Raw genomic sequence first — 19985 nt, forward strand, 5'->3', positions numbered from 1 at the left:
GGCTCGAAAGTTGCTGCAGAGTATACTGCCAAGGGTGAAATAACTTTGACACAAAACTTGGCAAAACCAAAACCTTTCAAGAGTCCACTTCTCTAACAAATGCTAATCAAGACTTGAGCAGGAGCGGCAGTGGGAGCTGGCGGATAAAAGGATCTGCATAAACTTTTAAAATAGCTCGCAAAGAGTGCGACAAAAGCCCCTGAAGAACCCCACTTGTTGGCCGATAATTGTCTGCGTTGCATCTGAGAATCTGAACTTCTAAGATATCTGTCTATATATATAAGCACTGAGCTATCTATAGGACTTACATTTGTGTTGACAGTTAGAGCTAGACAAAATTTTAGACCCTTAGGCATGCACACTCTCCGTTTCCGTTCACTGGTCACCTCCACGAGCGCTTGGCTAATCAGCCACCATCGGTCCACCTGCGAGGGAGATGGGACTGGGATTGGCGACACGATTCAGCCATCCTGGGTCACGGACTGGGATCAAGACCACCCGCACGCAGCCCAAGGGAGCCAGGGCCAGAAATCGAAGTACTCGCGACACATCATCCTGGTGAGGCACGGACAATACGAAAAGGCGCCGACCAGCCCCGACCATCTCACCGACCTGGGGCGCGAGCAGGCGAAGTGGACGGGAAAGCGTCTGCGGGAGTTCAACATCACCTGGGACCAGGTGGTGGTCTCCACCATGACGCGGGCCCAGCAGACATCGGCGATCATACTGAAGGAGCTCGACGTAGATCCCTGCAAGGTAGTCAATAGCGACGAGCTGCGCGAGGGAGCTCCGTATTTCGCAGACCCCCCAACGAAGAGGAGCCCGCCGAAGCAGGAGGAGGCTGCATTTTGCGAAAATATCACATCATTTGCATCCAGACAATGTACTAGTTTTACCCAATACAGGCTCTCACTGGCCAGAAACGTGACTTTCCGGCACATTTTGCCCAAACCGGATGGGCTGCAGCTGCGGCTGCAACTACGCTCCTCCCCGCCCGCCAACCCGACAGCCCGCCAGCCCGCCAGCAAGCTGGAAAACCACTTTAACTTTGGCCAAAATCACTTTACACACTGTCGTTGGCATCTGGCATGCAGGCAACACGCAACATGCAACATACAGTGGCCACGGCGGTCATGCACCGTTTCATCGTGTCCCCTACCCGTTGCCACATTTTCGCTACTCTTTTAGGTTTTGTCTCTGCTCATTAGTGCGGCCTTAATTTCGGTTATTGTTCCTGTCCCATGTTGTTCGGTTTTCCGGTTTATGGTTTCGGATACTGGCTTTGGCTGTGCCTCTGCTGTGGCTGCGGCTGGGGCTGCGGCTGCTTATGGTGTTTCATTAAATTTGCATCCTCTGCAATTTGAATATAATTCAAGTGGGCTGCTGCTCCTCCACCACTGCCACTCACACCTAGTGCCAGCTGCTAGAAATCATTCCTCTCTGGCCATTCCGGAGGCCCTTGACTGATTCTGATTTATCAGTTTTCGAGTCAGAAGAGTTCACTTTGAGGTGAAATTGTAAATACGACATATGAATCAATGTATTGTATTTGTTTGTTTCGAGATATGCTAATTGTAGCTTTTATTTTGCGAGTCTCCTTGTGGAGCTCCGTGGCTGAAGCTAGACGAGGGGTCGTGGCCGATCTGCATGACAGGTCCTTCGAGATGCTAATCGCCGGCGGCCATCTACCGGACAGTTCGTTTCTGGTGAGGCACATCGTCTCCATACGAACCCTCAACTACATCGAGTTCAGGGGCGACAACCACTTCTGCAGCGGCATCCTGCTCAGCAGTCGGGCAGTGTTGACAGCCGCCCACTGCGTCACTGAGTAAGTGAAAGTTTAAGTCCCCACGGAGAATCCCAGGTAGCACCTGCTCCTGCTCCTGCTCCTGTCACACACAGCTGGTTCAAGGCCCCCATGAACCCGAGGGCCCTGCTGATTGTGTTCGGAAGTAGACTGCGGCTGGCCTTCTACGACGTCGCCGAGTGCCGACGCGTGGACCGTCTGGTGTTGCATCCCGAGTACAAGCGCTACAAGGAGAACGATCTGGCCGTGCTGCAGCTCAGTCAACGCATCCCCAGCAACATGCGCCACGTGCGACCACTGGTGACTCGTGACAGCTCCGGCTTCGCCACCGCGGGCAAGCGCTGCATCACCATGGGCTGGGGCCAGGTGTATCCGGTACGTACGCAGCCATAGCCAGAGCCACAGCCACAGCCACAGCCACAGCTCTAGTTCTGGGACCAATTTTTGTTCCAGCACGGCCCCTACTCGAATCAAATTCTCGCGCTGGATGTCCTGATTCGCAACCACAGTTTCTGCGAGGGAAAGATCCCGTCGTACAACAGAGCCGGGCATCTGTGCGCTGAGCCCGATGCCGACGGCGAGTTCTGTCCTGGCGACATGGGCGGACCCCTGATATGCGAGGACTGGCTGGCCGGAATCATTGGCGGCTCCCACCTCTGCGAGGGCGGCAAAGCCATGAAGTTCACAAATTATATGCATCACGAAAAGTGGATCCAAAAGACGGTTCTCGCTCTGACTGCGCAAGCAACCGATCCCTTCTCTCCAACTAACACGCTTTTCCTGTTGCTACTCTCCCAATTGTTCAGCTTCATAATTCATTGAATAGAATCTAAATCTTGATCTGCACGGAAGGTACGTTCTCATAAGTATAAGGTATTCGGGAGCATTAATCTCTCCATCTCTCTCTCGGAGTTTCCTTCTATCCCCACTCTCTTTTACCATGAAAACGCTTCGAAACGGGCGCCAAATGAGCAGAAAGAACTTGGCCAGAAGGGAATTCTGTCCAGTTCAGCCACAATCCCAGGTGCTGGAGTTAAAGGAGCCCCTATACCGAGTCAGCAGCACTGGGGATGTCATCATTTACATTTGATAAAATTCCAGAGTTAAATTCTGAAAGCGTCTTCGGGCTGCCGAGCAATTCGGTTCAGGGAAAATGCATAAATCAAAAGCAAATTGAATTTCAGCCAGAACAGGCTGCCGGGCTGCCACAGAGGCATTGCATCCACTGCGGCGCGTCTCTGTTGACGTTGTCGTTGCAGCCCCCATTCCCCATTCCCCATTCCCATTCCTACCCCGCTGTCAGCTCTGACAATATGTTGAGGAGGATGCCTTGGGGGCAGCAACGTGAGAGCACAGCTAAGATCTGCTTTGCTCCACGTTGCTTCGACGCTGGCGAAAAGTTTGCCTGGCTTCTGCTTGGGCTTGGGCTTGGGCTGGGGCTTGGGCTGGGGCTTGGGCTGGCAGTTCCTCATTCAACTTTAAAACAAAGTCTACTTAATGCAAAGCTCAAGGCGCCTGCCGCGAACATAAACAAAACCTGCGAAATTGGTCGCTGGTACTTATGCGCCGCTATATTCGGCAGTGCCGAGGTTGTGCCCGCCCAACTATTAATGCCATTTCAGAAACGTTCGTTCCTCAAAAAAGCGACGGAAGAATGGTAGACTTAAGAATGGGGAGAATCTTTAATTGCCTGTGAAAAGACTTGCGTTAATCGTGGAGTAAAAGGTATACCGGGCATTATGGGCAATCCAGAGTAGGCTAAGAAGATCTGTCTACTCGATTAAATTACTCACATTTAGGGAGCTCACTAAAGATCCCTACAGACATATATGATATATCGAGCATAGGTTAAGCTCTCTTTGGATGGAGAAATTCACCACACATGGCCGGTTGCTCGGTTGCTCGGTCGCCGCAAAAAGTAAAACAGAGAAAAATTTCTAAGTTTTCTTTTGCCGATTATTGGGGCCCAACACCTTTCACCGTTCAGTCGTCCGGCGGCGCTTGTCACGCTTTGTGGTCAATTGGTTACATCCGTCAAGAGGAGAATCGTTGGGTCAGGACCCTCACCTCCGAATCGGCACGGCGCATAACTTATTTTGCCAAAATAAACAAATAATCGAGTGCCAATTGTCGCATTGGTTGCGTGTGTGAATGAAAACTAAACAGAAAAGTTAATGCATTTCCCGCATGAAATCAATTGCATACAAGACGAGTGTTTGTTCAGCAACTAATCGATTTCCACATCATTTAGGGTTTCCGTGACGGAATGTACAAATAAACAATCCCCTGAGCCACATATCAAATTAATTGCATATCAAATCGAAGTCAAACCAACTTTCAATTAAAAACATGACTTCGTAATGCCGCCACGAAGCTGGTAGAGCCGCAGAAAGAGTGCGACGCAGTGTCTGTGTGAGTGAGTGTGAGTGTAACAGAGATAGCAAGAGGGACGACACTTCGATTCGAAATCCATCAATTAGGACGAGCCAAACGAGGTGCGTAAGTTCATTTACCGTGCAATTTGTTAATTAATCGAATTCGAAGCACTAGCTAAAACTGGAGCACTAGGTCTGAGTGAATGGTGATGAAAATTGCTGACTTCATTATGCCCTCCTACTATGTGGTTGGGATAGTACAGTGAACGCTGTCTCACTTTTCGTTGCTTCAGCTCCATCGAATCCATTACTCGACTTTGCACAGTTCCTTAACCATCCCAGAGAGCTATGAAAACCACTGTACTTCAATCGCTTTGCACCAAAGTGCAGAAGAGGAGCTCTTTTCCACCGGCTCTCTGTTGCTGCCACAACAAAGCCCCTCCAATAACTCCACTCTGAGCCGCAGGGTGGACGTGTACGTGGCGTGTATGTGACCCAATGCATTGAACTCTGCCACCTCGCATTATAATACTTAGAGTGTTATCATAAAACGGCTTTAACTAATATCTTTCTAACAAGCCAGCCATGGCAGAACATGCCACAACAATGGCCAGATAATGGGCGAGAACAAGTCCCCGCATTGCCTTTCAGCACATTGCGTATCGAGTTGCCTTCAAAAGAGCTTGGCCAGCAAATTCGAGCGCCTTGACTCGTGTCCATTGGGCCAACATAATCGCACATGGGGGGAGACTGGGGTAGAGGCAGTGGCAGAGACACAGACTGATCCCCGCCCACACACAAACCATGCGGGGTATCGAGTTTTAATGACCCACTTTCGGGCTCAAGACTGTTTAACTTTTGCTGGGCAGCGCCATTGGTTTGTTCTAATTCCGCCGGACAGTGTAAATCCCAGGGCAGAGCAATTAGCAGCAGTGGCCAGTGGCCAGTGGCCAGTGGCCAATGGCCAGCATGAATGGCCGATAAAGGCGGCAAACGGTACGCTGTACGCTGTATTGTCAAGGAAAACAAATGAGTTGAGTTCTCCAGCAGAACTTGCGGGGCTTCTTGGGTAGCTGCACTTCTTCTTCGGCCCCCAAGAGAGATGTCTGCCTGCAGACAGAGAAACAGAAAAACAGAGAGACAGAGAAAGAGACGCAACAAAGAAAGAGAAAGAGAGAGAGTGAGAGAGCGTCTTTGAAAGTCATTACCCATTGATAGTATGTTTTCTATCGAAACTTTTCTAGTTTCATTTTGGGTTTTTATTTTATTTGATTTTATTTTGTTTTTGCCCCAGCATGTTGACAGCATGGGAAAGAGCAAAGACAGCAAAAGAAACATTAAATTAATAGAATTAACAAGTGAAAAATTGAATTCAAGGCGGCATTCAGGGGCAAGCAAGTCCAGAGACAAAAATTAAATGGAACACAGCCTAAGCCCACGCTTCGTATACGCAATATACTACAACCTTAAAGAATCCTCTCTCTTTGGACCAGACAATTTATAGTCCCAACTAAATTCATTTGGGGGAAAAATAATGGGGAAAATTCCACAGGCTGCTGCAATACTCATTAATTTGGTATATGTCACATATTCTTTGTAAGTTGCTGCCTGCCACATACCACCACTACCAGCACCACACAGACATACATATAGTACAATATGAATGCATAATTGGAACATAAAATTCCAAAAATATTTTACAACATCCTCTGCTGTTCCTGCTCTGTGCTCCGCTCTCCCCCTCTCACATCCCATGCGAGTACGTGTGTGAGTGATATTCATGGTCAGATGCCTGGTTCCCCCATTTATTCATTCACAGCACAGCGCCTGGAGGGGTCTCGTGCCTTGGCCTGTCCCTGTCCCTGTGCCTGTGCCTGGCCACAAAAGGGCGGCGACTTTCGCCCAGCCGAAGATGGACCTGCGTAATCTAACACTGCCACCGCCAGCCGCAACAACAATTATGTCCTCGTCATCATCAGCAGCCGCAGGAGCAGCAGTGGGAGCTCTTGTGGGAGCAGCATCAGCAGCAGGAGGACCTACCACAGCGGCGCTGGCGAGCATTGCAGCGCAAACCGGAACAACCATAGCATTAGCAACAGCCTCGACGCCGACAACAACGCCAGCCACATTTTTTACATACAGCATACCGGGCATGGACATAGCGCCAGGACCATTTATATTCACCTACGTTAGTGAATTTTTATCGCTTATCACGCCCGAGGAATTGCCGCTCGGTAAGTCCAAACACCCCTCCCACCCCACCATGGTTGCAGCGGAAGTGTGTGTTGCACTGAGAGAAACCCATTGTTAAGTTGTGAAAACCGCCCGGGGATTGCTTATCCCAACCTCTCTCAAGTTTCCCAATTTAACAGATATACAAATATCTTTCTCTGAGTGCATTTGTGTGTGCGTGGTTTAAGAGGGCGTAAGAGTGCCGTTGGGGGACATCCTTCACCTCAGTTTCGAAATTTTAAGGATGCTAAGGATGGTGCATGAGTTGGCCTTGGCCAGAGGCATTCGATTAAATTATAGTATACTCGTATCATACGCGTATCCATGACCAGGCGGCTTTCAACAAAGATCCGAGTAAGGTTTAAGGACTACAAATGTGTCGGAACATAGGCGGCCTGGATTCAGCGATCATTCCCACAGAACAATATGTTTTTTGGGATCTCTGTCAAAATTGCCAAATGTCCGATGAGCAGAAGCTGCAAAGTTTTATGAGAAAGCATGACGTGCAGGAGGATGTGGCCCGTCGCTATCTAGTCGCCAACGACTGGGCATTGGATCAAGCCAGCGGTGCCTACGAGTCGGACACGGCCGCTGCCAGCAGCAGTCCCACTGACTCGTCCAGCAACAGAGAGCCGCAGTCGAGGATCAGCCTGCACACAGACCGGCAGGACGATGATCCGGAGAAGCACTTTGCCGAAAGCTCCAACAACACTATAGCCCCAGGCGAGAAGCGCGTCAGCATAGAGGGTTCCACTCCGGCCCTGACCTACGTGGACAGCCTCCACAGTGTGCGAGTGTGGGGGCAAGGCCGCCGTCTGGGCAGCGCTCATCCGATCAATCCGCCGGCGCCTGGGAGCGCGAATCAGGACTCGGACACGGATCCCAATGACAGCGAGCACACCATTGTGGTGCTGCATCTCTGGTCGGAGGGCTTTTCCTTGGACGACGGCTCGCTCAGACTTTACGATGTTCCGGAGAACGCACAATTTCTGCAGTCCGTTCTGCAGAGGGAGGAGAAGATGCTGGGCCTTGGCCAACGGCTGGAGGTGAGTGTCCAGGACCACAGCAACGAGCCCTTCAGGCGTCTTGGTCAGTTTCTGGGTCCAGGACGAACTCTGGGCGATCCCTTGACTCGCTTGGCGAACTCCTCGCCATCACAGTCCTTGGCTCGCCAGGAGCAGCATGCCGAGGGCAAACTGAGCCTCAACGAGAAGTCGGCCATGACGACGGTCCAGCTGCGTCTCTCCGATGGCAGCCGCATCTCAGCCCGCTTCAATCGCACCCACAACGTGGGCGACGTCTACCGCTATGTCCGCCTGGCACGGCCCCAGTACTCCAGCCGGAGATTCGTACTGATCACGAGCTTTCCTCGAGTGCAGCTGGATGAGACGGATGCCCGCAGCCTGGCCGAGGCCAATCTCTGCAATGTGGTCGTCATCCAGCACTTGGAAGAGGAGCAGCCCGAGCAGTCCTCCGCCGAATTTCTGATGTAAACTTGGACTGAAAATCAATAAAACCACTTAATATGAGACTTTTTTTGGAGCATTTGAGTAAAGATTTCTTTGAATCGATTTCCAGATTCCATACGCGATGTCCTACACAAAAATGTCAGCCTGCTCGATTTTGCCTCCAATGTAAGTCTGTGGATGGATCTGTGTCTGTGTCTGTGGCCACTGGCCAAGTTTAACCGTCTCTTCTTCGTTCAGGCCATCAAAATCGAATCCGGTTTCATTGGCCTGATGAGCATCTTTGCTATCCTGGCCCTGGTCCCGCTGATTGCCACCTGTGCCTGGTGCTGCGGCCGCCGCTCCACGCAGGAAGAGGTGGACCACATACGTAGAGCCCCCGTCCACATACGCGACGAGGCTCTGGAGGAGAGTCTGCGGTGCCGCAAAAGTGCCGGCCTGGTGACACTCTGGATCGTCTTTGTGCTGCTCACGTAAGTTCCGGGTGAAAGGTTTGCGCACGAGACGGACGGCAGGGGACGAATGATTTCATGGCTGTTTGCAGGCTGAGCGACCTTAGCATATTTTATGCCAACAGCCGCCTCTCGGCTGGCATCGAGATGACGCCCGAGATGGTGAAGTCAGCCGTGCACGATGTGGAGGTCTTCCTAAAGGACACGCATCTGCAGATCAAACACAAACTGGATAATGGCTTTCATGTTTCCGTCGAGAGAGTCGTCAAAGACTTGGAAGGTCAGTGCTGGATGCTGGGTGCTGGGTGCTGGGTGCTGAATGGTGGACGGTGGATGGTGGTTGGTGGCGTTGGCCCTGGAGGATGGCGCGTCACAAAAGTTTCCGCCAGTTTCGGTTTGCCAACTTTGTGTCGCCTCGCCCCGAGTACATTTCTAGCTTTCGATTCATGCATTATGCTAAAACTTTTCCCGCACTGCATTCTGAGTTATTGCAGTGATTGTACAAGTACTCGCACCAGCTCCTTGGCCTCCTCCGCCTTCCTTATGCAAGTCCCCAATATACTATACCATACACTGTATGCCGTGTGCACTCTTCCACAGACGTGGATGTTCTCCTCGGTGAGCCAATTCAAGCGGAAATATCTGCACACACTGGCCTTGAGCTGGCATATGATTCATTGACGACACTTAGCTTGGGTAAGTATTCTGGTTAAGTGCTACCCGCTACGCCGCTACCCCGCTTCCCCGTTACCCCATTACCCCGCTTTCCCACTACCCTACTCCACCCAGAGCCCGGATTGCAATGCGATTGTCCGACTGTAGACTTGACCCAAATTCCATTGTCCATTGTGGCATGACAATGCATGGTCATCGTAGGCCTAGCTGCGGTCGTGTTGCACCAACATGACAATAAACCAGGCTCAATAAATTACAGTACTCGCACGCAGAGGGCGTAGAAATGGTGACCTTTCATTTGTCGTTTCGGGTCAACCCGTTTAAGCTTTGGACATTCTTTGATTTAAATTTCATTCAACCTTCAAAACCGTTCAAATACCCTGCCAAGAGATAAATGTGTATTCATATACGCTTAAACTGTACAAGCAAGGCAATTGGTTGGATTGGGTTGGATTGGGAGCCATTTCCGGCCACCCCCTGAGCCTCCAGCGACAACCCACGAATGCGGCAAGAAGCTTTGCTGCCGGGTGACAGGACAAATGGCTCAGATGACAACTAATGGAGTTGTTTGCCTTCGAACACAATGTGCAATTTAGAATCAGTCTCCTTTGATCCCTGCTCCCTGCTCCATGCTCCCGACACCCGACACCCGACTCTCGACTCCCCTGCCCATGGCCGAATAAATATCCTATAATAATAGTCGAAATAATAATATTTTCGTGCATTTGTCGCTGTCAGCGAACGCGGAGCTCATCTATCGCGTCCTCATGCTGCAGGAGACTGTCGGCCGAGCCCTGAAGCTCTCCCAGGAGGCTGCCGCACGCATGGAGGAGCTGCAGATACAACTGTCCGTGCTGCAGCGCCAGTGCACGTACCGGGACCGGCCGCTCTGCGACACATTGCGTATACGCAGCTTCGAGGAGAACGGCGTCGTCGATGCCCTGAAAACTGTAAGTTCTCTGACTTGCTCTCTTTCTATTTCTTAGGGGTTTAAATCATTTTTCCTTATATTTTTACTCTGTTTCTCTCTGTTCTGTTTTTTCTCTTCTAATTTCGCCACGCCATTTCTCATTTCCTGGACACAACGCAAAACGCTGACAATTTGTCAGCTGCAAGAGGACCAGAGCATCTTCCGTATGCGCTACTTGGGCGAAATTGAATTTGGTGCCACTGTCAAAAACCTGACATCGGAAGTTGGCGTGTCACGTTCCATCTTCAGCAATTTCCCGCAACAAGTTAAACATGACACGTCATATGAGCGGAACTGTGAGTAAAGCAATCAAAATAAAGTAAAGTTTCGATAAAAGATAAGTCATAATAAATACTTGATTGACTTGACTGTACCTGGCTTGCCGTAACTCCCCATGAAACCGTCACACAAGTCCACATTGGACAATGTCCCTAACTCTATTATGGCATCAATTTAAATGTACAACTCAATCAATCGCACCTACATCCATACCACATCCCACATCCCACAAAACAGTACAAGAGTCTGTATCTACTCGTACATCCAATAAGCCCTTGAATTTGATTCTGACAATTCAATTTCCGAGACAAAGCGGATAGGAGAGAGGGTGTGGCGGGGGCACACAATATTAATTAGTGTCACCTGGTTCTGGTCTGTGGATGCTAATTGAATCGGCACAAACTTTCCCCCAGATACGCTGGAGCAATTGTCGAGCATTCGTCACAGGACAACGGCCAACGCCCAGCAGCTGACGTCGGCCATCAATGTGGTGCTGAAGCGCCTGGAGGGCACCTGGCCCTCGATGCAGCCGGCCTACAATGAGCTTAAGGAGTGGGCGGACATGTACTGGAGCATGGGCTGGATAGCCGCCATGGTTATCGTCTGGGTGGTGGTCTTCATGCTGATGTCCTACTGCTGCTTCCTCTGTGAATCGAACACAAAATCAGGCGTGGTCTTCTTCGTGGCCGTGATGATCATCTGCCTCGCCAGCATCGCCCTCACCTTCTACGGTGTCTTCTCGCTGGCGGTCGGGGGCAACGCGGAGGTCTTCCTCTGCCGCTCGCTCTACGACAAGGACTACGATATGATGGGTAAGCTATTCGACAAGCCCGGCTATGTGTATGCCCGCGAGCCCCAAACGGGTATCATTGGGGAGCTGCTGCGACCGGCCGGCGTCAATCGGTCCGTGGTGAATGTCAGCCTCGGCACGGCTCTCAGGTGAGTCCGTGATCTGATCTTCACGAGCCCACTAATCCGTATGTGTACTTAGAGTTCCCGTTCCCAGGTAGAGCTGTCCAAGAACCAAGAACCAATCACCAATCACCAAGCCAGTGTTGAAGTAACGAATTTTGTTATCCAATTACTTTGATACTGTACGTGCCTGTAATTTTGATTGCCCGCCTGCCAAAAGTTACCTGAGAACGAGTCCTGGTCCCGTGCCCTGTAAGAAACAACAAAAATGTGCAAAAGTTTTCACAGACGGAATCGATTAAAAGTTCGATGAGCAATTGAACTGAGTGTGTACCCATGAGTGGGTACACACTGCTCGATTAATGAACATTCAGGCAACACTTGCAAACTCCTTAAGTGCTAATCAAATGATAGCCAAAGCTCCTAAACGATCCCACTGTGATTACCCCTTTCGGTTTCCTGTTCTCTGTGTGTTTATTGCAAGCCTCTTCCCAGCCACTTATAACTTTCGTTGCCCCTTACCACGCAAACCAAAACTTGTCACTGACCAGAAACCACAACGCACCACTCTCAGTAGACTACAGACTACAGAAGTTATTCGGCTTCAAATCCCATCCATCCCAGAGCACAGCAGAGCACAGCACAGCAGAGCAGAGCAGCCAGATCCCAGGCCTGTCAGGCAGCAAGCGGCAGTTGGAGACCCTCTAAGCCACAAAGTTTTGAAAGCCCAATGAAATTTGCTAGCCACATGGCACTCAATTTTACGGAGAACATACCAATGCCAATCCAGGCACCCACACACGCACCACCCATCCACACACCCACGCACAGGCACACACATATAGAACTTGTAACCGCAAATTTTAAGCACGATTCCAATTATCTGAACAGATACAAAATGCGCATGCAGGCCGGGTGGAGTGGAGCTCCCCCACTCCCCCAGTGGGCATAAATTCCTGGACCCCCCACTACCACTCTGCCCCCTCCCCAATGTGTGCATGTAAGCTAAGAGATAGAGCGCCTGCGGTTGCTGGACCGGTCCCACAAAACCCATGCTCGATACGGGTGCATACTATTATGCGCAATCCCTTTGGCGTTTCATTGAGAACTTCAACTCCAAACATCGCTCTCGCCCATCAAAACAGGGGCTGCGAACAAAATCAAGCGTCGTACAATGTCTTTCAATTGGATGCGTTCGTGAATACCACCAAAATCGCTGATTTGAAACAGTTCCCAAAAGTGTCGACGGCCATCGATGCAATTTCCGTGTCAGGGCGCACGCTGCTCTCGCTGACCCAATCCGTCCAGAGTATATTGGAGAATATGCTGCAGACGTCCTCATTCAATTTGACCACGTACCGCAGCAGTGTGGGGGCGCCCACGCCAGAAAAGGATTTGGCAACATTCATTGATCAAATGCAGAGGGTAGCCCTACAGGTACGGACCGTAGTCCTATCCGCATAACCAGCGCGATTATAGCGTCTGATTAGTTTCCATTTCACGAGGTGGCGGCCTGGGAGGGCCGAGACTCAGCAGCACGCTGAATACAGACCATTCCGCATCTGATTTGCTTTCCAGATTCAGGACGTGGCCACATCATCACGCATGACAACCCTGGGCAGTCGGTCGAAGCGCCTACTGGCCTCGATCCTGCAACCACTGGAGAACCTGCAGAACGAGATACTGTACCATCTGACGGCACTAGAACTGCAGCGGGATCCCTGGGCCAAGCAGGTCAATCAGACGCTCAACCATCTGAAGAGCATCCAGGGCTACCTGGAGAACAAGGGTGGCGAGATTTGCCACAACATGACGCGCCTCTACACAGACCGGTAAGTCAACCCAAACTAAACGATAAATTATAAATTATACACAGCAAACAGTACGAGCAGTACCTGCATCGTTGGTCACAGAGCTAATTGCGCCCAAATTCACAGAGATTCTCCTGCCGAAAGTTACGGTCTCCGCATCACCATCACCATCACCATTACCACCCCCATCCCCATCCCCCCTGTGGCAATCCAAACTGTGGCATTCCACCTGGGTCGGGGATGTTGTTGTGCTGCTCTTTGCGATTCCGGCAGAGAAACAAAGAACTCAAACAACTGCAACACAAACTCAGATAAAGAGGGGAGGGGAAGGGTAAATGACTGCACATAGTTTTCCTTTTTATCAGATAATTGAAAGTCGTAATCGTTTGATTAAGTTTGCCAAGTGTCATGATTGCATTTTGTATGTTTGTGTGTGTGCAACACCATCAGAGTAACACACATGTGGCATGCTCTGAGGCTCCAGAGGAGTGGACGTATGCCATGTGGATATTGCATGCTTCATTCTTTGCTTTCTTTTCCTCTACAGCCTGAAAGCGTACTTGACCAGCAGTAAAGCCACAATGGAATCGCAGCTGGGCGACACCACCACCAAGTGCCGGCCCTTCTACGACACCTTCGACGCAAGCCGCACCTTCCTCTGCCGCAACATGGTGGACTTCGTCAACGGCCTCACCTTCTTCATCCTTCTGACGCTGCTCCTGTGGGCCATTGGCACGCCAGTGGGTCTCAACTTGATCACCATCCAGACCCGCCTGAATGTGATGCAAGCGGCGCAGGCCCGCAGCAAGGCCAAACAGCGGCGGAGCGATCGCAGTCCGGAGCGGGAGCGGGAACGTGACCATCGCAGCGACAGTCGGAGCCGGAAGAAGCAGCGGACGAGCAGTGCGTCGGGAACTGGCAGGAGTGCCCGTCGAGAGCAGAGCCGGGAGCGCAGCACGAGCAGCACGGCCCGGCCCAGACCACCGCTGTAAGTAGATGGTCACTCAGAATGAGGTCAATCTGAAGATTTGCTGCTCCACAGACGTCGAACCGCCACCGAAGAAACACTGGACTTGGACGAGGACTCGAGCCCATCTAGGCAACCACAGCAGCAGCAGCAGCAACCACCGCAACGGCGCCAGGAGACGGAACGGGAGCGGGTACTGGATCGCGATCAGCGCAGTCGGGAGCGGGAGCGGGAGCTGAGCCGCGGGCGGGACGTCTCGGCCGTCAACACGCCCGTGCGCAGTCGCAGTCGCCAGCAGCTGTGAGTATCGATCTCTCCTGCCGATCCATCGATTGTGCGCCATCTCTCAGACTCATTCCATCATTGCATCGACTACTGCAGGCGGCACGACCCCGAGGATGACAACTGGGGCTCATCCAGTGGTCCCAGTCGAGCCACCTCCAATGAGCGCGAGACCAGTCAGACTAAAAAGATTCTCAATATTTGGCAGTCGAGAAATAAGATCAAGCCACCTTCGCTGTAAGTTAGTAGGCCCCCCGCCACTGTCCCCCGTTCGCCTTCTGACAGCTGATCTCTTTCCCCCTCCCGAAACAGTCAGAGGCAGGGCACCGAGGAGTACGACTTTGATGTGGCACCAGACGACATTGGATGGCGTTCCCATGTCCAGTCCAGTGCCAGTCCCGACCATCGGGCCGACCAACGCAGCCGACAGCCGACAGACACTCGCTCCAATCTCCGTACTAAGCAGAAGTTGTAAGTGTCCGCCCTCCGCGTGTCCTTAGCCCGTCCATGGCTCACTCTCTGTGCCCCACTGTTCTTCCTGCCAGACGTAGTACCAACGCGGATAGAGCTAGCAGCGAAATGGTTCGTCGACCCGTAACGCCCGTATTGAGTATCAATCCAGATATTCCGGCCGCCGTTCCCATGCCCCGCACGCCGATGCGTTTGAAGAGCAAGGTCTCGCTGACTGCCCGAGCAGTGCAGGATATTGTCAACAAGCGGAGTCAGCGTCTGTGAGTGTCCCATTTCTCGAGTCCAACGCTCCATTCCAACTCTCACCCAGCCATAAGCAAAGTCATTGAATCCAAACTTAAGGAACGGAACCCTCATATATCAACCTATACCAACCTTTTCCACAGCCAACGCACTGGTACCGATGACTTTGACTTTGATGAAAGCGATGCCTATGGTACTGGAGCACATCTAGAGGCGGACGTAGCGGCGTAAGAAGACCCTTGAATCCTATGATTCCATAAATACCTTTCTTCAATGGCCAATGATTTTCCAATTTTTCAGTGCCCGACGCACGCCTCCGCGCGGCGCCCCGCCGCCCCCGCCACCGCCAGCGGCCGGCATGAACAGGTTCTACCAACGTTATTAACCATAGTCTGAAATTCTGATATTCTGTTACCGATGTTTGTTTTTTGTGGTCTTGAGTTTGATTAGTTTGAGTTTTTTTTTTAGATTTGTTTTTTTGTTTTTGGTGTTTTTTGATTTGATCGAATCTTGATGTTGTGCGAATGCCAGTGACAAAAGTACCAACCGAAACACACACAAATTCTTATTGTGTTCACAGCGACAAAGTCTTTATATTCTGAAATTACTTTCTCTCCCCGTATCGCCAACGCCAACCCCCGATATCCGACTGGCAGAGGCTTAAGCGAGCGCACTGTGCGCTGGATCGAAGAAGAGGAGGAGGTAGTCTTCGAGGATGTCGACGCGCCGAACAGTCCCGTTTACTTGAGACAAAATCTCTGAATCCCCTGAGTCCCCTGAGTCCCCACGACACACAATTTCGAATTCGAATGCTAATCCTAAGTATCGTACACACTCGAATATTGCAATTTGTTTTATATTTCGCGCTTCTACCACTCGATAGTTCTTACAAAAAACGGATAGATGTAGAGTCACCTACTGACAGTCCAGTCCCATATGTTTGTATTAAGCATTTAACAAGGTGTAACAACCATTAATTAATAAAGTACTCGATCTTGAGGCCTCAGAAATTAAAAGATCGTGCATCGAAGATCGTTTATAAATGAGAACCTATGGTACTGGGTTAGGTCCTCTTATGCAGTGGCGTGTAGCGTTAGTTCAAATAAATAAATGTGTAGGGTGGTCTCTGACAATATCTGAGATCTTAGGTTAACGGGCTTGTAATCCAGAGACCACAAAGCTATTCTTTAACATTGAAATACAAATAGCTATGAAGTTATTTTGAAAGTTATAAACTTTAAAAGTTCAATTCAAGTTTGGTTTGGTTGGAAGGTTTATTTAGTTGTCATATTATTCGGATGGTTCAGAAGGTACGCAAAGGAAGAGCGTTTACTTCTTCTTCAAGAAGGGGCTGACGATGGCTGGAGCAGCATAGGTGGTGTACGCAGGAGCACCCGCAGCATAGGACGTGTAAGCAGGAGCAGCTGCGGCGTACGTAGTCACAGGAGCGGTATAGGCCGAGGCGCCGTACACCGAGGCGGTGTAGGCTGGAGCAGCAGCGGCATAGGTTGAGTAAGCCGGAGCGGCAGCAGCATAGGTGGAATAAGCCGGAGCAGCAGCAGCATAGGTGGTCACTGGTGCCGAGTAGGCCACGGGGGCAGCGGCATAGGTGGCAGCATACGATGGAGCAGCAGCATACGTAACCGGAGAAGCCAGGAAGCCAGCCTGAGCGACGGCAAAGCAGAGAGCCAAGCAGATGAGGAACTGTAAGGATAAATGGCGAAACATTAGCAAGACCAGATCATCCTGGGCACCTGGCTGTGGCTTACCTTCATGTTGAACTGTTTGGGTTGGTTGGTTTGTCAGTGACTGATGCTGTTTGCCAATTAGCTCGATCGTTTTATAGGCCACTTGTGCGTGGGGGAGGCCTGCCTGCCTGGCCGGAGTGTCTCATTTCCAAACGGGTTTGCGGCTTAGGCATTCCCAATAACAACCGAAATCTAAATTAGAACACAATTCCGTCCGCATTGAATTTCTGCATGGTAACGTTCAATGAACGCGGATACCGCTGCCACCGCACCTATGTGACAGAACCCAGCGTCCGATGTTTGCCGGGTATTAGCAGTCGATGCCGTGTCAAATGGATTACTCTTTCCCTCTTTCCCTTTTGTCGCTTGTACTCCGGCGACAGCTGAAATGAACGATTCTGATTACTGATTGTTTGATGGAACACGTTAATTGATTATTGTGTTTGCTGTGTGGGCAGAGATCTCACCTGGCGTCGTGTATCCCACTTTATGGCAGCCCCAACGCACTCCACTCTAATGTTGCAATATTATTGTCATGGAAAATTGACCAGCGATTGACCCGAGTATGCATCACACTTATTAAATAGTTTAAGATTAATTCTTTGGTATTACAAATCCAAACGATTTGTGCAAAAAGTCATAATATTAGCAGAGATAATGGATTATTGGACTAGAACTCTGTTCACGCTATCGTGAAGTTATGAGAAACGCGTTTTTGTACAGTTTAATAATGGAATGTGTCTCGCTCGTTCTTATCAGCTATTAATTGAAGTATTTCCAAGCCAACAACACTATCATAAGGCACTTCTTGGACTTTGCAGAGCAATCAATGGCATGTAATCTTACGCCCCAGCTTCCGGCAAGGGGGGAGCTGGTGCCGTCACCAGGTCGAGGGTGCGCACAACTTGCCTCTGCCGCTTTCGTCGCACATCGATCTCGTAGAGTGCCAGTCCAAACTGATGCACGAAAGAGCTGAACTGCTTCGTCAGGTAGGAGTAGCTGAAAGCTGGCGATTGCTCCACGGCACAGGTGCCCCGTAGGTCGTCATGAGCCCAGTGCGGAGCATCCACATCGCAGGGATGGCGGCCCAGTATTCTGGGAAAAGCCTCCGTAGAGAGATGTGGATAGAAAACGTGAAGAAGCTCAAGGTTTAGATAACTGCTGGCATTGGAGCGAACCAAGGCCTCGAAGAGATCGCTACTCAAGGAGGCAGGAATGGACAGGTAAAGCTTGTAGCGCAGCCGACTCGGTCCGGACAACTTGACCTCGCAATTGCCGCTGATCAGTTTGACCTTCTGCAAAAGATTGTCCAAGGGCTGGCTCCCGTACTCGTACAAGTAGAAGTCCCTCTGGCGCCGATAGCGGTTATGGGTGTGCGGATTGAATTGGAGCACTCGGGAGCTGGGAATGTTCACCAGGTGCAGGGGCAGACTGTAAATGTGCGAGGTCATTAGGTGAACGTGGGTGGCCGCTGGCTTGGTGGCCATCACATGGGCCATGGTCTCGGCCAGCGGATAAATACCCGCCTGATGAATGAAGCCAAAGAAGACAGTCAACACTACGTTGCTCACATACCAAATCCTCAGCAGATGAGGGGCCGATGCTTTGCTGGAGAGCAGGCGGTCGTAGAACCTGCGCAGCAGGGGGTGCTCCTTCTGGAAAGGATACTTGGCACTGAAACCAGTCACCAGCTTGGGACCATGCAGCAGAAGCAAGGGAAAGGTTATGGGGATAAGGAAGCGAGGCTCCTGATGGTTGATGAGCGACAGGAAAAATAGTGGCACAAATATGGCACCAGACATGAGCGAGACAATGCTTTGGAAGCGCGGAAGCACTTGGTATTCGGCCCGAAAGAAACGCAGAAGGATCTGAGCAAATGCCCCGAGGCCTGCCAGGGCGAGAACATTGAAGAGCAGCGGCATGTTGACCATTAGGTGGACATAGCAGGGATGCACGCCATGGCTGGCCGTCTGGGCGGAGTTCAGGTTGTACTTGACAAAGTTCCAAGGCGTAAACACAAAGTTGTCAATGCCCAGCTGCATCATGTGCAGCTCTCCCACTGTGAGATGCTGATAGTACAGCGAGTCGCAGAATATGAACAGGAACAGCGCTGGCAGGGCGTACAAGCAGAAGAGTCCGATGCGTAGGTTAAAGTCCCTAAAGGTTACGCTGCGTGTGCCCATCCCGCGCAGCAGCCAGAAGAATACCATGGGTGCGCCAAAGAGCAGGAAGGTAGGCCGATTGAAGACGCCAGCCACACAGATACTGGACACGGTAAACATATGCTGGAAGTTGTGCGGCGGCAGGGCATTCTTCAGCTTCCAGATCTTGACGCGCTCGCTGATGGACTCCGCCTTGTCGTACTTCTCCTCCAGGAACTCCTTCTTGTATACCACGGTGTTAGTCCTCAGCATGCACTCGGAAACCAAGCAGAGCAGCCACGAGCACATGGCCATCTCGAGGCTGTTGGAGAAGGTTCGCGTGCCGAAGACCAGCAGCACCCAGGAGCTGCCCAAGGCCAGCAGTCGGATCTCAAAGCGCAGTCCGTACATCCGGCAAACGCGATACAGACACCAGTCATTGCTGTACGAGATCAGGGTGTAGATCAGCCGCGGAAACACCACATACGCGTACGTGCTGATCAGCTCTACATTCCACAAGTTGCGCATGTACACGGCGAAGAACTCGTAGAAGCTCCAGGGAACGCGCAGCAGCGCAAACGGAAGGGTGATGCTCCGCAGCGGCATCGAATTATTGAACTCCCAGGTGCGTGTGTGCTCCAGCCGGAAGTGGTCGCCTGCAAAAGAAGGCGGAGGTCATTACAGCAAAGCGGAAAATACCACCCTCTCCCCTTACCCGTCATCACTTCCACGCTCTGGAAGAACTCGTCGGGATGCACATAGCCCGGCTGTGGCACGAAAACCAGAGCCAGACGCACGACCGCAAAGAAGAAGTATGTGTTCACGTGCCTGTCGGTTGGAACACGGTTCTGCCAAAGCTGCGATATATGTCTGCTCAGGCGCATATCTCTGCCGTCCGTCGCTTTATTTGCTAATTTTTCCTTAATTTTCCTTGAAATGTAAAATCAAAACAAAACCGACCTATCGATAAATATACGGACTTATCGATAAAATAAATTCAATATTTTCCATATTCCTCGTTTTTTATCTTCCGTTTACCAGTTAAATAGACCATTTAGCCATGCCCACATAATTGTATACGATTGCTGAATCAATTTTCTACTTGACTGGCCTATTCTAAATACTTGCTTTTATAGGATTTCTATTTAACGTTG

At 50.9% G+C, this 19985-nt stretch overlaps 5 protein-coding genes across 12 annotated transcripts; 4 read left to right on the forward strand and 1 right to left on the reverse strand.

The window, feature by feature from the left end:
* The first annotated feature begins 354 nt into the window (after positions 1–354).
* On the forward strand, positions 355–1208 carry LOC113565091 (serine/threonine-protein phosphatase Pgam5, mitochondrial). The gene is made up of 2 exons (XM_026985654.1): positions 355–1075; positions 1189–1208. The coding sequence occupies exons 1-2, from the start codon at positions 355–357 to the stop codon at positions 1206–1208; spliced, it is 741 nt and encodes a 246-aa protein (XP_026841455.1).
* A 357-nt stretch (positions 1209–1565) lies between these two features.
* LOC6601283 (granzyme C) lies at positions 1566–2629 on the forward strand. The gene is made up of 3 exons (XM_002026319.1): positions 1566–1828; positions 1903–2182; positions 2261–2629. Exons 1-3 carry the CDS (start codon positions 1566–1568, stop codon positions 2627–2629), a joined length of 912 nt encoding a protein of 303 aa, XP_002026355.1.
* A 1174-nt stretch (positions 2630–3803) lies between these two features.
* LOC6601287 lies at positions 3804–15972 on the forward strand. 5 transcript variants are annotated; one of them, XM_026986366.1, is made up of 20 exons: positions 3804–3977; positions 4059–4302; positions 6002–6416; positions 7993–8048; positions 8121–8353; positions 8425–8612; positions 8933–9028; positions 9746–9957; positions 10117–10273; positions 10670–11195; positions 12314–12605; positions 12747–13000; positions 13527–13967; positions 14022–14246; positions 14328–14465; positions 14541–14699; positions 14774–14959; positions 15086–15169; positions 15243–15308; positions 15599–15972. In XM_026986366.1, the coding sequence occupies exons 3-20, from the start codon at positions 6095–6097 to the stop codon at positions 15702–15704; spliced, it is 3741 nt and encodes a 1246-aa protein (XP_026842167.1). In that variant the 5' UTR covers positions 3804–3977; positions 4059–4302; positions 6002–6094; the 3' UTR covers positions 15705–15972. The 5 variants fall into 5 exon arrangements, with proteins under 5 accessions (XP_026842167.1, XP_002026359.2, XP_026842169.1 ...); XM_026986367.1 differs by having other exon boundaries at positions 3821–3860; XM_002026323.2 differs by having other exon boundaries at positions 3804–4302; positions 6007–6416.
* Positions 6450–7950, forward strand: LOC6601285 (NSFL1 cofactor p47). The gene has a single exon (XM_002026321.2). The coding sequence runs from the start codon at positions 6789–6791 to the stop codon at positions 7905–7907; it is 1119 nt and encodes a 372-aa protein (XP_002026357.2). The 5' UTR covers positions 6450–6788; the 3' UTR covers positions 7908–7950.
* Positions 15973–16191: 219 nt separating the features above from the next.
* On the reverse strand, positions 16192–19760 carry LOC6601289 (GPI mannosyltransferase 4). 4 transcript variants are annotated; one of them, XM_026986423.1, is made up of 4 exons: positions 19547–19760; positions 17593–19487; positions 17239–17265; positions 16192–16688 (listed from the first exon to the last, which is right to left on the reverse strand). In XM_026986423.1, the coding sequence occupies exons 1-4, from the start codon at positions 19713–19715 to the stop codon at positions 16272–16274; spliced, it is 2508 nt and encodes an 835-aa protein (XP_026842224.1). In that variant the 5' UTR covers positions 19716–19760; the 3' UTR covers positions 16192–16271. The 4 variants fall into 4 exon arrangements, 2 of the variants coding, with proteins under 2 accessions (XP_026842224.1, XP_002026360.1); XM_002026324.2 differs by lacking the exons at positions 17593–19487; positions 19547–19760 and adding an exon at positions 16712–17073 and having other exon boundaries at positions 16192–16646; positions 17158–17530; XR_003408493.1 differs by lacking the exon at positions 16192–16688 and adding an exon at positions 16718–17073 and having other exon boundaries at positions 17158–19487.
* Positions 19761–19985: the final 225 nt, after the last annotated feature.

This window comes from Drosophila persimilis, unplaced genomic scaffold (assembly GCF_003286085.1).
Source record: "Drosophila persimilis strain 14011-0111.01,24,50 unplaced genomic scaffold, DperRS2 tig00000002-arrow-pilon, whole genome shotgun sequence".
Classification (NCBI taxonomy): domain Eukaryota; kingdom Metazoa; phylum Arthropoda; class Insecta; order Diptera; family Drosophilidae; genus Drosophila; species Drosophila persimilis.

What these genes read in the sequence shown, in the direction of transcription:
- LOC113565091 (XM_026985654.1), top strand. Translation starts at nt 355, where the DNA reads ATGCACACTCTCCGTTTCCGTTCACTGGTCACCTCCACGAGCGCTTGG. An exon ending in AAATCACTTTACACACTGTC is followed by an intron (nt 1,076 to 1,188) that starts GTTGGCATCTGG and finishes CTACTCTTTTAG; the next exon opens with GTTTTGTCTCTGCTCATTAG.
- LOC6601283 (XM_002026319.1), top strand. Translation starts at nt 1,566, where the DNA reads ATGCTAATTGTAGCTTTTATTTTGCGAGTCTCCTTGTGGAGCTCCGTG. An exon ending in GCCGCCCACTGCGTCACTGA is followed by an intron (nt 1,829 to 1,902) that starts GTAAGTGAAAGT and finishes TGTCACACACAG; the next exon opens with CTGGTTCAAGGCCCCCATGA. An exon ending in GCTGGGGCCAGGTGTATCCG is followed by an intron (nt 2,183 to 2,260) that starts GTACGTACGCAG and finishes TTTTTGTTCCAG; the next exon opens with CACGGCCCCTACTCGAATCA.
- LOC6601287 (XM_002026323.2), top strand. Translation starts at nt 6,095, where the DNA reads ATGGACCTGCGTAATCTAACACTGCCACCGCCAGCCGCAACAACAATT. An exon ending in GCCCGAGGAATTGCCGCTCG is followed by an intron (nt 6,417 to 7,992) that starts GTAAGTCCAAAC and finishes ATCGATTTCCAG; the next exon opens with ATTCCATACGCGATGTCCTA. An exon ending in CACGTCATATGAGCGGAACT is followed by an intron (nt 10,274 to 10,669) that starts GTGAGTAAAGCA and finishes ACTTTCCCCCAG; the next exon opens with ATACGCTGGAGCAATTGTCG.
- LOC6601285 (XM_002026321.2), top strand. Translation starts at nt 6,789, where the DNA reads ATGTGTCGGAACATAGGCGGCCTGGATTCAGCGATCATTCCCACAGAA.
- LOC6601289 (XM_026986423.1), bottom strand. Translation starts at nt 19,715, where the DNA reads ATGCGCCTGAGCAGACATATATCGCAGCTTTGGCAGAACCGTGTTCCA. An exon ending in GAAAGCGGCAGAGGCAAGTT is followed by an intron (nt 17,266 to 17,592) that starts GTGCGCACCCTC and finishes CTATTTAATAAG; the next exon opens with TGTGATGCATACTCGGGTCA. An exon ending in CATACTCGGGTCAATCGCTG is followed by an intron (nt 16,689 to 17,238) that starts GTCAATTTTCCA and finishes CCAGGTGCCCAG; the next exon opens with GATGATCTGGTCTTGCTAAT.